Source organism: Nerophis ophidion, linkage group LG09 (assembly GCF_033978795.1).
Source record: "Nerophis ophidion isolate RoL-2023_Sa linkage group LG09, RoL_Noph_v1.0, whole genome shotgun sequence".
Classification (NCBI taxonomy): Eukaryota; Metazoa; Chordata; class Actinopteri; order Syngnathiformes; family Syngnathidae; genus Nerophis; species Nerophis ophidion.
Genome location: NC_084619.1, coordinates 35,716,816 through 35,735,882, shown reverse-complemented (window position 1 = coordinate 35,735,882; position 19,067 = coordinate 35,716,816). Strand labels below are relative to the sequence as shown.

At 40.5% G+C, this 19,067-nt stretch overlaps 1 protein-coding gene across 2 annotated transcripts in view; it reads right to left on the bottom strand.

Moving 5' to 3' along the window:
- Nucleotides 1-17,962, bottom strand: part of LOC133559282 (L-threonine ammonia-lyase) — a 53,783-nt gene extending 35,821 nt beyond the window's left edge. Inside the window, exons 1-3 of one of the 2 annotated variants that reach the window (XM_061910893.1) lie at nucleotides 17,179-17,962; nucleotides 3,629-3,959; nucleotides 3,433-3,549 (exon numbers count right to left, since the gene is read on the bottom strand). In XM_061910893.1, the coding sequence (XP_061766877.1) occupies nucleotides 3,433-3,549; nucleotides 3,629-3,959; nucleotides 17,179-17,789 (1,059 nt within the window). In that variant the 5' untranslated portion in view covers nucleotides 17,790-17,962. The remainder of the gene's footprint in view (nucleotides 1-3,432; nucleotides 3,550-3,628; nucleotides 3,960-17,178) is intronic. The other variant, XM_061910894.1, reaches the window with a different exon arrangement.
- Between the last annotated feature and the right edge of the window lie 1,105 nt (nucleotides 17,963-19,067).

Here is a 19,067-nt window from a genome sequence, read left to right as displayed (position 1 = left end):
CGAAAACGTGACTGCTGATAAACCCACATAAAAAAACAATAATTTGCCCTCGACCATTCTACAGTTATAACGTCATTGGGCAGGCACGCTGTTTATATTGTGGGAAAGCGGACGTGAAAACAGGCTGTCGTCACGTCACTCAGGTCCGCATGGAGCTGCAGGGGGCGTGGCCTCCAGCTCCGCCTGAATTTCGGGGGATTTTCGGGGGTACATTTGTCCCGGGAGGTTTTCGGGAGAGGCGCTGAATTTCGTGAGTCTCCCGGAATATCAGGGATGGTTGGCAAGTATGATACATTTTCATAAAACACAAGCAGTGACATTGAAACAATAAACAGGTGTGTTATTGTTTGGGCTATGGTGCCATCTGCTGAATTTCCCCCAGGGATTAATAAAGTACTTTGTATTCTATTCTCTTCTATTCTATTCTATTCTATCTCTCGGACAACTTCGCTCAATGCAGGTGTCGTAGGTTAAGTGCTTTGAACTGTAAATACAAGTGTCGTTCCGTAAACGCCTATAAGCCGCAGATATATATGTTGTGAAATGAGTTATTTACACAGAAATATTTTGTAAATGTTTATTTATAGGGACGGCGTGACGCAGTGGGAGAGTGGCCGTGCGCAACCCGAGGGTCCCTGGTTCAATCCCCACCTAGTACCAACCTCATCACGTCCGTTGTGTCCTGAGCAAGACACTTCACTTTTGCTCCTGATGGGTGCTGGGTAGCGCCTTGCATGGCAGCTCCCTCCATCCGTGTGTGAATGGGTAAAAGTGGAAGTAGTGTCAAAGCGCTTTGAGTACCTTGTAGGTAGAAAAGCGCTATACAACCCATTTATCATTTATTTATTTAAATACCTTAATTGTTTCCTAACAGTGCCTGTAATGCTGCAGTAAAACGACTGATCAAACAAAACAGAAGTTATCGTCATGGACCTGTTACGGCTCAGACCCTTGCCAACCGCGCTCATCCGTCTGTGCGCTCCAGTGAGCGCATCTCAGGACACGCCCAGGGACGTGCCGCGCGTGTCCCCGCCCTGCAGCAGCCGCCAGCTGCAATCATTCACAGACAATCACCACCCCTGCCCGTAATGAAGGACCTGCCATCATAAGCCTGGACAATCTGGCATGCCGGCGCCGGAGTATAATCATCTTTACCTTCCCTGTGTTGCATCCCCGAGTCAAGCTGTGAGTCTTCTGCTCCCGGATCTTCCCTGTCTCCTCCGCGCTTCATGGTTTTTCGACCTCTTGCTCGCCCCTAGTCAACGAAGCCTCGCTCCTGCTTCTCGACTACGCTTCTGCCCCTGGACTTCCTCTTCTCTCGTTCAACACTTGGTAACACACACTTTGGTTCAATTCTACACATAGTCATACACGCTCTTGGATTTTGGTCACACTCCATTCCCTTAGTTTATTTTTCTATTGTTTGATTATTATATATATATATATATATATATATATATATATATATATATATATATATATATATATATATATATATATATATATATATATATATATATATAATAAATTATTGAACCTTACTGCCACCTGCTGTCAGTCTGCCGTCACTCCCCCTGCAATCCACAACAGGACCCTGTGGAAGCTTGCTCTCTAAACATCTCTAAACAGTCCACAATGATGTTTTGGTGAATTTACTGAGGAATGTGTGGAACAAAAACAATACAAAATGAATGCCATTGGAAAAGTGAATAATAATAACAAATGTGTTAGCATATTAGCTAATACTAACAATGCTAGCTTGTATACATGATGATAGCACTTAGGATACACATGACTCCTACAAAAGCTCTCCCATACACATGGGACAGCTTAGTAAATATAAATAAATAAATAAATAAATGGGTTGTATTTATATAGCGCTTTTCTACCTTCAAGGTACTCAAAGCGCTTTGACACTACTTCCACATTTACCCATTCACACACACATTCACACACTGATGGAGGGAGCTGCCATGCAAGGCGCCAACCAGCACCCATCAGGAGCAAGGGTGAAGTGTCTTGCTCAGGACACAACGGACGTGACGAGGTTGGTACTAGGTGGGAATTGAACCAGGGACGCTTGGGTTGCGCACGGCCACTCTCCCCACTGCGCCACGCCGTCCCTATATATACATTGTTTTAGTTATATTGTATAACTTACAAACATAACTTGGAATGATAAATGAAAAATCCATACAAGTAGTAACGCTATGGATGCCCAGAAGACGGAACAGCACTTGCATTTCCAGTTCATAGCACTAAACCTACGGCACCTGCATTAAGCGAACTCGTCCGAGATATGGCGCCATAGCCCACACAATAAAACAACTTTTTAATATTTGAATGTCACTGCTTGTGTTTTATGAAAACTATTTGTTGAATACAAGACATAATGGCCATAAAACCATTAATTACCCAAACTGTTTTATAAGTCACATGCTTCAAAACATAGGAAAAATGTAGCAGCTTATAGTTGTTAATGTACGATATACACACACATATGTTTATACACACATATACATACATATATATATATATATATATATATATATATATATACATATATATATATTTGGGCTCCAGCGACCCTGAACGGGACCAACGGTAGAAAATGGATGGATGGATGGATGGATAGATGATGGATGGATATGTATATACTATTGTTTCTGAATGTTATGAAGGGTATTTTTGCATGTATTTTATATATGAGTTTTGGACACAGATCAACACATGGTTTTGGGGAGCAGATTACCTTGCAGTTAGCAATGTCAATGGTGGAAATGTCAGCATCGTTTGAAACTGACTACTGATACCTACAGGACTCAAGAACCAAACACAGTGTGAGCAGTCAGTTTGTGTATCTTAGTCCGAGCAATTCATTTTTTAAGTGTAGACTTGAATATTCTCATATAATTAGAGATGAAGTTGTAAAATCGTACAGTGCATACCCTGTTTAGCATTGACCACACAAGACTTTTGCAAACGAGCAAAGGTCTTCATATGACTGACCAGGGAGATTCTCACATCCACTGACCCAGTAGCAGAACAAGTCAGAGCCGGTCTGGGGGCTGGCCCCATGGCGAGGCCTTCCTAAACCAAAATAATAAGGCTCATCCTAACATGATTTTATAACATTCACACGGCCTTCTCGGTTTATTATCGACAAGATTTTTAGCCAGGCTGCCACCTTTACTGAAATTTGCATTTTCCCATCTTATTTTCATTGTCTCGCTTTCACTACAGCATCAGTATGTTCACAGGATGTAAACAAATCCTTAAAGGGGATCTAAACTGGGGAGAGCCCCGCCTTTCCCAGCCCAGAGACCAGGGAGTGGCCTGGTGGACACCCGCCACCCTACACCCACCAGCCCCCTCTATAGGTCCATCTCTGACCTGACCTTACAGACAGTAAAAGTTGATCCTCAGGCTTACCTGTGTGAGAGAGGAGAGCAGGTACAACGCTCCTCGTTCCTTCACTGAGCCTGTGTAGTTGAGGTGCTCTTTCTTTAGGTAGATTTCCATACCGTACTGTTTGGACAGCCGGGAGTACTGAGGAATGGCAAAGGTCAGGGGTCAGAAGTCACATACCTTACACATTACTGCACACTTTGGTGTTGTGTTTGTTTACCGAGCAGGGTGTCTTCTGTATCCCTGACTGGATAGTGAAGGCGGCAGCGCTGATGTCCTCGAACCGCAGGTACTGTTCAGTCGGTCTGGGTACGATCCTGAACTCACTGACTCTTCGGGTTTTAGGCGGGTCCATTAGTATGATGACAGGTGCCTCTACCGCAACTCTGGTGTCACGGACCTTCACGTCCCCGTTGACAAGTTCCTCCTCACCAAAGTCCTTCAGCCTCTCTGGTTCAATAAGGGTCGGTCTGCGACCCACGGCGCCATTACTGACCAGCCCTCCTTTGTAAGAGTTAGCTGGTTCTGCTGGGCCCAGACGCAGCTCCTCTCTAGGTGAAAAATGTATATGTTAGATATTAATGTTCATTTAATCGAAATGAACATACTGTACACACAAGTACATATTCTAAGTTGTCCATTGGTGTGAATGTGATTGTGAATATTTGTTTGTCTATATGTGCCCTGTGAATGGCTGGTGTCCAAGTTGTACGCCGACAGTCAGCTGGCATAGGCTCTAGCACGCTTGTGACCCGAATGAGGGCAATTGGTACAGTATATAAAATGGATTGCTGTATTTGGACTCGAGAAAGTTGTGGCATTGAAACTGTAGGATCACTAGGACTTTGACAAATAAAGCTTAGTCTACACACATAAGACATCACTGAGTTAACAAGATCATGCTGGCTCTGTAATAAGACGTATTAGCTGTGGGGGTGCCTTAGGAAAATCAGCTATTGGACAATTTAATGCGGAAGAGTTTGATGCGACTATCAACCATGCAGTCGAAATGTCAGGCTCCCTGGGAGGGAGGCGTCTACAGCGTGTGTTTTGGAAGGATGGTCTGAGATGCAAGACGTGAAGCCCGTCAGGATGCGCCACAGTCGGACCAAAGCCCGGCGTAGACACGGATTTCACAGTGCCACCATGTCCCTGAGACGTGTTAAGCCTGCCGTCGGCCTGAGTGGGATTTGCCAGTAATTGGACACGGTGCGCACCGGAAACACGCCGCCTCTGGTTGGAGGCGTTGCTTTGACCAGTTTTCTCGTGCAGGAGGTCTTCCTCCCTTTACCAGGTTAACCTACGAAAACCTTTTTCCACTTTTTTTACTTCTTAGACATTCAAGTTTGATCGTCATCTCGGCGCTCTGCCAGTGCTGAAGCCGACCAAACCATCCAATCTCTATCGCTGCTTATTTGCTTATCGGACTTTTCAAGCTTTTTTTTTTTTTTTTTAGGATAGGATAGGATAGGTCTTTATTGTCATTGCACAAGTACAACGAAACCTTGTTTTCAGCACAAACCTGTTCAAGATTAGACAAACAAACAGTGTACAGGGTTACAGAACAAGAACGCTTAAGGGTCGCCATTAGGCGCCCCGTAAAAGATGGGAAAAAGGTAAACGCTGGGGAAGGATGAGTAAAAAAATACAATCTAGACTGGGCTCCTAAGGGGGCCCAGTCTGGAGTGGGAAAAAAACCTCCATAGCAAAGCACATATACACATTACAACATACATCTAGAGATATCTAGCAACAGAGGGAAGGTAGTTAAAAGTCATCGTGTTTGGCCGCAGCTCTTCAGGCGCTGACCCTCCATTCATCACCCCAACGGGGTTTGCGTCAAGGGCGTTGGGTTGGGGGGGGTGTATGTGTGGCGTATATTTTTGTGGATGTGTGTGTGTGTGTGTGTGTGTGTAAGCCCGCAGTGTGTCTCTGTTCCGCGGCCTTGATGTATTATTCAGTCGCTAGTCCAAAGTCAACAACAACAGGTGTGTGTCCATGAGAGACAAGAAGGGAGTTTGTTGTGTCTTCATTGCAGTGACCTTCGGGAGAGTCTCGAAGCCAGGGAAACAATTCAAGTTAGAATGATTTGTATGTGAGTGAAAATAAAATTTGCGTTTCATTCTAAATTGTCTATGACTGGACCTCAAAAACTGCAGGGTAGACAGTCCGATGTAATCCACAGTTCTTCCCGCATCCTCCAATTATTTTTGGCAGCTTTGGGATACTTTGAAGACTGCCAGCAACTTCCTATTTGTCCACAAACCAGAGCAACGCTTACTCCAATCAGCAGATGTCCTGTTGTCAGAATTCCGAATAGGTGGATATCTTCACATCGTCGACAGACACGCGGCACTCCTTCTTCTCCCAAGAGTCTGTCGTGTGTCCAGCAACAACCGCTTCGTCACGACAGCAGGTTCCCCCAAAGCCAAGATCTTGTCAATTTTGTTGAGGCCAGTTAAATAGTTCCAATGTTTAGATTTGGAGAGCAGTGCAAAAAGAGGCAGCAAAAAAGTTAAGACAAGACAAAACAAAGAAGCAAGCAGGAGGGATAAGGCAGAGGAGAGGGGATCGTCCACCCTCGATGAGTGCCACAGAGAAAGAGGAATGTGTTCTGGTTATTTGTGGGGTTGAATTGACGAACAGTCGACTGTCTAACGAAAATCTAATGTTTCAAGTTATTTTTATTAGTTAAAAACAGCCCAATTTACCAGTCAACTTAGTATCTGAAGGTGAATGTTGTAAACTTAACTGGTTTGCATGAAATTGTAGATGTTAATGCAAAATACAAACAGCTGCGTTTTAGGGGAAAATTGGAGATCGAATCGGATATGTAGTATTGCTTGATTAGATTTTTTTTGACAAACAGTTAACAAATTGGCAATTCATAACTTTCTTTAAGTTGAAGCGTTGTGGGTAGGGCCGCCTACGACAACAATGCAAGCAAGAGTTATCCTTGGACAAACTTATTTGATCCCAAGGGAAATTGTTTAGTGTCAGTACACATTCGCTAACCTGACTCTCGCCAGGTCTTTGTAGTTCTGGGTTTCTGGGAGTTCTCAATAGGAGATATATTTCAGAAGGCGGGGCCTTGTAAAAAAAAATCATTGTAAGTGATTGGATAAACCACTTGTCAGTTATCTTGAATGACGTGCTACTTCAACCACTCACATCGAAATCAACCCGTGACGCTGATGAGAGCGACGCTGGTAAAAATCCAACTCGGTCGGAAGAAGAGCCAAAACATCCTTGCCACCAATAAATGCCGTTAAACCGTTCTCCGTTCATCTTTTAAAGAATTAATATTCGATAGATTTGACAAAACAGTTGCAATAACAGAATCAATGTCAGCACACGACGCAGTGAGGGCTGCGTGCCGCCATTGTTGTTTGAATCCAAAAGTCGTTTTGGCGCTACGTCACATCTATGAAATCTTGCTCAGCGATCCTGGTTGGTTCATTATTTTTTGCTATCTTGAAGTAGTTTGCAATGCCTTTGAGCCCATTTCCTTGCGTGGAACTCAGCAAACTACAAGGGTTTGGCGAGAGTCAGGTTATACATTCGCCCCCACAATTAAAATCTGATTAAGGGCCTGATCTACTAAAGGTTTGCATGTATTAAAAAACGTGACAACTTGAAAACTAGTGGGCAGAGGATCGTGTCTGTTAAGTGAGAAAAATATCATGAATATGAATGAGTTCAAACCCCGGCCGAGTCATACCAAAGACTATGAAAATAGGACCCATTACCTCCCTGCTTGGCAACCAGCATTAAAGGGGAACAGTATCACCAGACCTATGTAAGCGTCAATATATACCTTGATGTTGCAGAAAAAAGACCATATGTTTTTTTAACCGATTTACGAACTCTAAATGGGGGAATTATGGCGAAATAAACGACTTTTTATTTATCGCTCTCGGACCGATGACGTCAGAACGTGACATCACCTAGGTAGTCAATCGGCCATTTTGTCAAACACATTATACACGAGTCGAATCAGCTCTGTTATTTTCCATTTTTTCGACTCTTTTCCGTACCTTGGAGACATCATGCCTCGTCGGTCTGTTGTCGGATGTTGTAACAACACGATCAGGGATGGATTCAAGTTGATTTACGTAAAATGTGCATCGATTAGCAGGGCATGCTAATCGGTGCTAACATGCTATTTACCAGTAATGCTAAGGCAGACATGGCACAGAGATATATGGATAACCTGCAGATGCATTTCCAACGATAAAGTCAAAGAAATCACAAAGGTGAGCTTTGTTGATGTTGTTGACTTATGTGCTAATCAGACATATTTTGTCGCGGCATGACTGCCAGCTAATCGATGCTAACATGCTATTTAGGCTAGGCTGTATGTACATTTGAAACTATATTTACATCCAGCGTTTCCTTCCACCCACATTTAATGCCAAACAAACACTTACCAATCGACAAATTTAAGTTGATCCAGTGTCACAAGATGCGAAACTTCCGATCGTTGGTCTGCACATTTTACCGGCGATGCTAAGGCAAACATGGTCGAATAGCGTCGAATTCGCTCAATAGCTTCAGTTTCTTCTTTAATTTTGTTTTCGCTATCTGTCTCCATACTCCAACCATCCGTTTCAATACATGCGTAATCTGTTGAATCGCTTAAGCCGCTGAAATCCGAGTCTGAATCCGAGCTAATGTCGCTATATCTTGCTGTGGTAACCGCCACGTTGTTTGTATTGGCATCGATATGTGACGTCACAGGAAAATGGACAGTGTCTTCGCAGATAGCGAAAATCAGGCACTTTAAAGCTTTTTTTAAGGGATATTCCGGGGCGGGTAAAATTTTGAAAAAAACTTCAAAAAATAAAATAAGCCACTGGGAACTGATTTTTATTGGTTTTAACCCTTTTTAAATTGTGATAATGTTCCCCTTTAAGGGTTGGAATTGGGGTTAAATCACCAAAATGATTCCCGAGCGCGGCAACTGTTGCCGCTCACTGCTCCCCTCACCTTCCAGGGGGTGGAACAAGGGGATGGGTAAAATGCAGAGGGTAATTTCACCACACCTAGTGTGTGTGTGACTATCAATGGTACTTTAACTTTGCAAAATATAATCATAATCAAAATATAACTGTGCAAATATAATCATTTAGCACAAGCAGTGTGATCGATCAAGAATAAAACTGTTTTGTGCCGCTGTTTTGCATCTTTAATACGTCAAGGAAGGATGCGTACTCTCCTGTTGTGCAGATATTGCCTGTGAGAAAGGGCGACATCGCGCTGCAGCTCCGTCTTACTGGTGAAAGACGCGTAGTACATGCAAAAAAAAACTAATTTTAATAAGGTGGTCTCTAGTAGTACAAGCAGTGTTAGGAGATAAAACGCAACTCACCCACTAAAAGTACATACAATTTTATATTTGTACAAATTGTTTAACGAGGTGTATCTGGATCTTTATGGATTAGACCCTATGTGTTTTACAAGAAGAACGGGCATACTGGTAATACTAACTTTTTCAAAATGCGCCAAGCTGCTGTCAAATACACTGAAAACCCAACATACTTCATAGCTGATTCAAAACTTCAGCATGGAGTGAACTACAATTCAAATCGCGTATTAATGATACAGTATCTTAAATGTATGGTTTATGTCAGGGGTCACCAACCTTTTTGAAACCAAGAGTTACTTCTTGGGTACTGATTAATGCGAAGGGCTACCAGTTTGATACACACTTAAATAAATATCCAGAAATAGCCAATTTGCTCAATTTACCTTTAATAAATAAATCTATATATACACGTATATAAAAAATGGGTATTTCTGTCCGTCATTTCGTCATACATTTTTTTTCCTTTTACAGAAAGGTTTTTGTAGAGAATAAATGATGAAAAAACCACTCAATTGAACGGTTTAAAAAAGGAGAAAACAGGGAAAAAATTAAAATAAAATTTTGAAACATAGTTTATCTTAAATTTTGACTCTTTAAAATTCAAAACTCAAACCCCAAAAAAAGAACAGAAAACCTATCTGATTCAAATATTTTTGAAAAAATAAAAAAAATAATTTATACATCATTAGTCATTTTTCCTGATTAAGATTAATTTTAGAATTTTGATGACATGTTTTATATAGGTTAAAATCCCATCTGCATTTTGTTAGAATATATAACAAATTGGACCAAGCTATATTTCTAACAAAGACAAATCATTATTTCTTCTACATTTTCCAGAACAACATTTTTTAAAGAAATTCAAAAGACTTTGAAATAAGATTTAAATTTGATTCTACAGATTTTCTAGATTTGCAGGAATATTTTGGGGGAATTTTAATCATAATAAGTTTGAAGAAATATTTCACAAATATTATTTTTTACAATAAAAATAAATAAATTTACTTCAACATTTATTTACATTTTCAGGAAAGAAGAGGAAAGAATTTAAAAGGTAAAAATGTATATGTGTTTAAAAATCCTAAACTAATTTTTAAGGTTGTATTTTTTTCTCTAGAATTGTCTTTCTGAAAGTTATAAGAAGCAAAGTAAAACAATTCATGTATTTATTTAAACAAGTGAAGACCAAGTCTTTAAAATATTTTCTTGGATTTTCAAATTCTATTTGAGTTTTGTCTCTCTTACAATTAACATTGTCGAGCAAAGCGAGACCAGCTTGCTAGTAAATAAATAAAATTTAAAAAATAGAGGCAGCTCACTGGTAAGTGCTGCTATTTGAGCTATTTTTAGAACGGGCCAGCGAGCGACTCATCTGGTCCTTACGGGCGATCTGGTGCCCGCGGGCACCGCCTTGGTGACCCCTGTTTTATGTTATGGTATGTGTGGTTGGTTGTCATTGTATCGAGTGAAGACCAGAGATTGCCATCCCTACTGAATGTAAGCATGTTCTTAAAGTTGCAGTTTCATATAAAAAAGTTACTTTGAAATTACCTAACTGACCTAATTTTTGACATAAAACTGACTCTGGGTATACACACACTTTTCAGTCTAAGATTAATTGATTCACCTTTCATGTCAACCCATTTTCTATTTACTGTGATAGATTTCATATATGAGTCAACTTGTTATTAATTCATTTTTCACCTCTTTTCTTCATGCAAATGATTAAAGTGGCAATTAAGCCCAAAAAACATGAAGTTATATAGATTGCAGCTCTGTAAATTGGGTTCAAATATAAGCCAAAGTTCCTTTAAAGTCCAGTTTCATCTCATGGTATCTGACTGTAGTTAAACTTTACAAAAAAAAAGCATTTATAAGAAACATCAGACATGGCTGCTTCTGCAACTGCCTATACCATAGTTAGTAAGGAGGCCCTTTACACAGTAATAACATAATAATAGGCTTACATTCGGTGGAGATTAACCCTGTCACCTAGACGCTAAAGAAGATCACATTTGGTTAACGGCAAGGTTTGGATCGTTGTGTACGTGTGTATTTTGGGGCTTGTCCACTCAGGTTAAACTGTTAGGTTGACAGAAAAGTATGATTTAATATACACACAAGCTTTGGAAAGTTGCAATGTTGTGTCTTACATTTAGAAGCCTCCAGGTGGAAGAGACTTCTGAAACAGACTGTTATTTACGCCACAATGCTCTGACCTTTCACTCTGTCATCCGACTCTATGATTGCCCTCTGTCCTACTTATCAGAGGATCGCAGTCCATTATTCCGTAACACTGTACCCTCGTAAACAACACTTTGAAAGGACGAGCACAAGGTTAGAGCTGTGATTTTTCCAAAAAGTTATTACATTAACAAGTATTCAGAATCTGTTTATTAACCCGTTTGGCAATGTTTTACATTGACATGATATATTCAACCTGTTACTTTTTCAGTAACAAAAACTAACACTACATTGCCAAATAGTGAACACACACCTAATTGTATTAATTAGGTAGCTGTATTTACAAAACCAAAAACCAGTGAAGTTGGCACGTTGTCTAAATTGTATATGAAAACAGAATACAATGATTTGCAAATCCGTTTCAATTTATATTCAATTGAATACATTGCAAAGACAAGATATTTAATGTTGTAACTGAGAAACTTAATTTATTTTTTCAAATAATCATTCACTTAGAATTTAATGGCAGCAACACATTGCAAAAAAGTTGGTACAGGGGCATTTTTACCACTGTGTTACATGGCCTTTCCTTTTAACAATACTTGGGAATTGAGGAGACCAATTTTTGAAGCTTTTCAGGTGGAATTCTTTCCCATTCTTGCTTGATGTACAGCTTAGGTTGTTCAACAGTCCGGGGTCTCCTTTGTCGTATCTTACGCTTCATAATGCGCCACACAGGTCTGGACTACAGGCAGGCCAGTCTAGTACCCTCACTCTTTTACTATGAAGCCACGCTGTTGTAACACGTGCAGAATGTGGCTTGGCATTGTCTTGCTGAAAGAAGCAGGGGCGTCTAAGAAAAAGACATTGCCAGGATGGCAACATATGTTGCTCCAAAACCTATATGTACCTTTCAGAATTAATGGTGCCTTCACAGATGTGTAAGTTACCCATGCCTTGGGCCATACTTGCAACCCTCCCAGATTTTCCGGGAGACTCCCGAAATTCAGCAACTCTCCCGAAAATCTCCCGAAATAAAGGCGGAGCTAGAGGCCACGCCCCCTCCAGCTCCATGCGGACCTGAGTGAGGACAGCCTGTTTTCACGTGCGCTTTCCCACAATATAAACAGCGTGTCTGCCCAATGACGTTAAAACTGTAGAATGATCGAGGGCTAGTTATTGGTTTCTTATATGGGTTTATTGTTAGGCAGTTTCACTAATGTCCTCCCAGCGCGGTAACAACACACAACAGCAGTCTCGTTTTTGTCTACCGTAAAGCAGTTCATCTGCCGTAAACAGCAATGTTGTGACACTCTTAAACAGGAAAATACTGGCATCTACTGTACATGCATATGTGACAATAACATCTAGGGCTTTTAGAGAGTGCAGTGCCCAACTGCGCACACATCTAGGAGTTGAAGCAGAAGAAGGAGGATGATACAGCCGCGGCGACGCCAACAACGAGTAAGATGAAGAAATACGCTTATAAGTGCCAAGCCGCAGCTGCGATTGGACCTGGATAGCCTCCGGGAAGAAGTAGTGGACTACTTGACTTGCTTAATTCTCGCTGTAAATATACTCCTCCCCTCTTAACCATGCCCCCTCCCCCCCCACACACACACCTCTCCCGCCCCCACCTTCCGAAATCGGAGGTCTCAAGGTTGGCAAGTAAGCCTTGGGCACTAATACACCCCCATACCATCACAGATGCTGGCTTTTGAACTTTGCACCAGTCCAGATGGTTATTTCCTCTAAACAATTTCCAAAAACAATTTGAAATGTGGACTCGTCAGAACACAGAACACTTTTCCACTTTTCAACAGTCCATCTTAGATGAGCTTGTGCCCAGCGTTTCTGGGTGTTGTCGATAAATGGCTTTAGCTTTGCATAGTAGAGTTTTAACTTGCACTTACAGATGTAGCGACCAACTGCAGTTACTGATAGTAGTTTCCTAAAGTGTTCCTAAGCCCATATGGTGATAGCCTTTACACACTGATGGCAGTTTTTGATGCAGTATCGCCTGAGGGATCGAAGGTCATGGGCCTTTAATGTTGGTTTTCGGCCTTGCCTCATACTTTCAGTGACTTCTCCAGATTCTCTGAACCTTCTGATGATATTACGGACGCTAGATGGTGAAATCCCTAAATTCCTTGCAATAACTCATTTAGAAATGTTGTTCTTAAACTGTTTGATGATTTGCTCACACATTTGTTTTACAAAGTGATGACCCTCGCCCCATCTTTGTTTATGAATGACTAAGCATTTCCTGGAAGCTGCATTTGTACCCAATCATGGCACCCACCTTTTCCCAATTAGCCTGTTCACCTGTGGGATGTTCAAAATAAGTGTTTGATGAGCATTCCTCAACTTTCTCAGTTTTTTTTGCCACTTATGCCAGCTTTTTTGAAACCTTTTGCAGGCATCAAATTCCAAATGAGCTAATATTTGCAAAAAATAACAAACTTTTCCAGTTTCAACGTTAAGTATCTTGTCTTTGCAGTCTATTCAATTGAATATAGGTTGAAAAGGATTTGCAAATCATTGTATTGTATTTTTATTTACGATTTAGACAACTTGCCAACTTCACTGGTTTTGGGGTTTTTTATTATGAGATTGTCACTTTTAAATAAATATCACTTTTTGAGAGGTATAAATAGTAGTTGTGTATGAAATTGTTTAAAATCTGTTGTAAGCAAAACTATATAGGGGCGGTGTGGCTCGGTTGTCAGCGCGGCCGTTCTAACAACTTGAAGGTTCCAGGTTCGATCACGGCTTCTGCCATCCTAGTTACTGCAGTTGTGTCCTTGGGCAAGATACTTTACCCACCTGCTACCAGTGCCCCCCACAATGGTTTAAATGTAACTTACATAATGGGTTTCACTTTGTCAAGCGCTTTGAGAGAAAAGCGCTATATAAATATATTTCACTTCACTATCTGTTACTTGCATTTCATAATTATATTTGTATGACATCAGTGTGGAATCAAACCCATATTACATACTACTGGCACATTTCTGTTGCTGTACTCATCTTGGTTTGACGTGGTTTGTATTTAACAAAACAATAGTACTGTTAAAAATGTGGCCTTAAAGGCATCAGAAAGGGTGACAACAATGGGGGGTGAGGATCTCCTGTATTTGTTGTAATTATTTGTACATAATGTGTCATGTGGCTGTTGGGCAGACTACTTTAATTAAAGAGGAGTTTGAGAGCAGTAAGAAAACAGGACAGTGGAGAATATGGAATCACTGCAGCGTCCGCAGATAAATTGGCCGTTTTCAAGTTACATTTATTGAAACCAAAAAATATAACAAGAACACCATTGGTTAGATCAGTGGTTCTCAAATGTGGGTACGCGTACCCCTGGGGGTACTTGAAGGTTTGCCAAGGGGTATGTGAGATTTTTTTTTAAATACTCTAAAAATAGCAACAATTCAAAATTCCTTTACAAATATATTTATTGAATAATACTTCAACAAAATATGAATGTAAGTTCATAAACTGTGAAAAGAAATGCAACAATGCAATATTCAGTGTTGACAGCGAGATATTTTGTGGACATGTTCCACAAATATTGATGTTGAAGATTTCTTTTTTTGTGAATAATTTTTTAGAATTAAGTTCATGAATCCAGAAGGATCTCTATTACAATCCCTAAAGAGGACACTTTAAGTTCATGATTACTTCTATGTGTAGAAATCTTTATTTATAATTGAATCACTTGTTTATTTTTCAACAAGTTTTTAGTTATTTGTATATATTTTTTTCCAAAAAGTTCAAGAAAGACCACTACAAAGGAGCAATATTTTGCACTTTTATACAATTTAATAAGTCAGAAACTGATGACATAGTGCTGTATTTTACTTTTTGGTTTCTTTTTTTCAACCAAAAATGCTTTGCTCTGCTTAGGGGGTATTTGAATTAAAAAAATGTTCACAGGGGGTACATCACTGAAAAAAGGTTGAGAACCACTGCTCTAAAGGATTTTGTGACCAAATACAAATCCATGCAGCTACCAATCATATAAGAACATTTTACATTATATAATTCACTTTACTACTTTAAAAAAATGGCTGCCAGATTTTTTTTTTTCCAGACGTAAGAATTGTGTATTGTGTATCGCGGTTGAAATACAGTAGCACTGTATCTGAACTGCAGTAAGGCAGCAGTGGTAAGATTTGTTTGTTTTCAGGGGAGCTAAAAACTTAACTCCCAGACAGATATTTGATGCAGCATTCTTCAATATTCCTCCAGTTAAATCCATTTTCCTTCACAGTTTGCTAATAACCATGAGCACGTAAGCGGTTAAGAAGGGCGTGTCTTCATGCTGAGCTGAGTTAGAGCCGATCCCTGACACATTGCAACAGAGTAGGTTTTTAGTTATTTTTATATCTTTTTTTACAAATAGTTCAAGAAAGACCACTACAAATGAGCAATCTTTTGCACTGTTGTACAATTTAATAAATCAGAAACTGATGACATAGTGCTGTATTTTACTTCTTTATCTCATTTTTTCAACCAAAAATGCTTTGCTCTGATTAGGGGGTACTACAATTAAAAACATTTTCACAGGGGGTACATCACTGAAAAAAGGTTGAGAACCACTGGGTTAGATTATGTTACGATTAATAATTTAACTGAACATATATTTGTTTTAACCGCCTGTAGGTTTCACTATATTGAATAAAAATTGCTCGAAAGCCTGAGGAAAATGTCTGGCGTTCTTGCACGTCCCGGCTGCCTCACACTCGAAGTGGGGCGCATGCACAAACACAAAAGCAGTCTCAGAAAAGCAACTAATAATTTTCATTGACGTTGTTATGATAGAATACACATTCAATGACTAACCAACTCGCTTTCATTGTAGAACAACACACAAAGCTATTGTGTGTGTTACGCACGAGCGTAGTTGAAAGCCGTAAGAGGGCGTTATGTAATATTTAAAACAAATTGGAAAGTTAGTGCCCTCTAGGCATCCGAGGAAAGCAATTCAACTGTGACATCAGTGCAAAAAGGGGGAGAGACTAACATTTTTGCAGCATATTAAATATAATATAAACACTTGAGCGCTCTTTTTGTAAAGAGGAATGTAGACCAGTTTAAACACATTGGCAGATACTTGCTCAGATATCTGAACCTCCTGAAGGCCAATATCATGGGCGCCCCTCTTTATACTCAGACCACGCACCGTGCACAAGGCTTTGCCATCCATGAGGAAAGAGGTGTAAAATGTCAATAGATGAATGACCGAGCACTTTTACCACAAACTGATTCCTAGCCACTTTCTGCTTTATCACTGTTAAGAATGTAATAACAAATTTCCTTGACAAAGAAATCGGCTCCCGTGGCGCGCAGCATTAATGTAATGGTTTTGTTATCCAGATGTACCATGTTTTATCATCACGGGGAAATTTGGGAAAAAGGTTTGCTAATTTATATTTTAATCATATTAAATCTGTTTTGTTTTTTTTACTTTCAAAATAACTCTTAATTAGGTCCAAAATATGCACATACTTTGTATTGAATTCTGCTTAATTTAGTCCGGGTAGGCCCAGGCCAGCATCCACTTAAATTTAGCCTAACAGTGCTATTTTTTTTCCGAAATATGTAACTCTGACAAAAATAAATTTACCAAAAATATATCCACTACGGAGAATTCTCTTTCTCAAAATATGAATAACAGTGAATGGGGAATTCCGGCCCTCCTTGCCTAGTTTTCTGGAAATGTGGCCCCTAGAACAAGTTAGTTGAAAAGCCCTGGCCTATGGTTGCACACAGGCCCTTTAAGGCACAACAAGAAGGTAATCTAATGTTAGCATGTTTGTTAGTGTCCTGTCTTAAGGTGTGTGTCTTCAAATGTTACATTTTTTAATTAGTTTATGTTATTGGTAATATTTTACACTCTTTAATTAAACTAAATGTTTGATAGCGGTGGTTGATGTCACCCATATCTGCCAGACCAGGTACTAGAAGGTCACATCTTCTAGTGCCCTAAAAGTGATTAGAACCCAGATGGTATCGTGCAGTAGAAAAAGGTCAAATACACACCATACATTTCTCTTAATTTTGAAAGTAAACTTAATCAAACATGTAAACTGAAGCGTACAAACATGTCCATTGCAGTCAAGGGAATATCCAACTGTGTTGTCAATTAAAGTGTTAATAAGATGAATACATTCAGCAATGAAACTCAAGATGTCTCCATCAAGACAATTTACCTGGTGACAAGGAGGAGAACACAATAGAGGGCCATACGCAGGAGAATATCTACCAGGTCATCAAAGGAAGGAAGGAACTCTTTTCTACAGGTGATTGGGGGAGTAGAAGATGGAAAGATGCAGGGAAATATTGCTGTTAGCGACTTGGAAGGATGGTGAGACGTTTTGGGGGTAGATCTCTGCGGCGAAAGGTAGTTTTTGGAAGGAAGTTTGGATGTTCTTGGTTGGGAAATCACAGCATCCAAAACTGGATTTGGAAGACAAGCTGATTGTTTTGTCCATCCTCTTTTGCAATGTGGAGTGATTGTTGGAGGGAGCTGTAGGAGTGGAGGAGAAACAGGGAGAGGGACTGAAGATGCTACTGAGCTCAAAATGGGAGTCTTCCCCTTGTTTTGGGGTGGAGGTGGATTTTTCTCGCAAAGACGGGATTTTGCTACTAGGTTGGTGTGAATAGAGGAGAGCTCTGATGGGTCAGGGTCACTACATGTTTCCCACCTCTGCCAGAAGGGATCATTTTCCTCGCTGTCTTTAAGTGCAGGCTTTGGTGAAAACAATCGTTCCAGTCGCTCATTTAAGTAGCTTGAGTAAAATAACTGTGCGGCAAAATTCATCCTGATGGAAGCAGTGTCCTCTCAGAATCCAAAGTTCTCTCTGTGTGTGACTTCTCCTCAGCTTTGGAGGTGTGGGATACTTCTCAGTGCTGCTCCCACGGTCCAATGTCCACAGACAGAGTTCCCGAACTCTTTCCTGGCTCAGAGGCTATTTAGAAAGGGATTATCCAGGGACACATGGACGGTGACTCGGAGTGTCTCTCCGGTGGTTTGGCCCCTCCCAGGACTCTATTCCTGGCCCAGACCAGGATTACATCCCTTTTCTGTGACGTAGAGCAAATCAGACGGTCTAAGGGGATAGATGCAGACTTAGGGTTTATCTAAGGAGCAGTGATCCGGAGACACAACCACATAGCGGAGATAACTGTAAATTGGGATGTGTTGGATAGGCCATAGGTAAAGTCAATTGGAATTGAGAATAATCAACTTTTTTAATATGTCTACCTTCCTGTGTTAAGCCTATAATTAAGGTAAATGCTGCTCCGAGGTTCATCTGTACATAACTATTTATGCAGATCAATGCCCTGAACCGTCAATGCTGGCATCTGTACAACACTGGAGGACGGCGTGGCGAAGTTGGTAGAGTGGTTGTGCCAGCAATCTGAGGGTTACTGGTTCAATCCCCACCTTCTACCATCCTAGTCATGTCCGTTGTGTCCTTGGGCAAGACACTTCACCTTTGCTCCTGATGGGTCCGAGTGAGCGCCTTGCATGGCAGCTCCCACTGTCAGTGTGTGAATGTGTGTGTGAATGGGTGAATCTGGAAAATACTGTCAAAGCGCTTTGGGCTCCTTAAAAAGGGGTAGAAAAGTGCTATACAAGTACAACCCATTTACTGAAGTGGGATGTTTTTCAGGAACAGTTAAGCTTCCAAGTCACCACCAAGGTTTTTACAACACTACTCAATTAGTATGACTAACAAATAACAACAGATTTCTTCGGAGAAAGGAAGAAGGTTTGGTATGATTAAAAAACAAACTCTTGTGAAATTTCTCAAACAATGCAACTCTTTGAGGAGTTTATTTCAATCTTTTCATAGCTTCCATCCATCCATTTTCTAGCGCTTGTCCCTTTTGGGGTTCCGGGGGTTGCTGGAGCCTATCTCAGCTGCATTCATTTCAGGAATACTTATTTTGTAGACATGACACAAAGATTGGACTGATGCAAAACAGAGATCATTGTGACATGTAAGTTGTTAGTCACAAGAAGTCTTGGCAGAAAACAATACTCTAAATTTATGATCATTCATCCTGAAACTGGTAATGGTTTTGGGACATC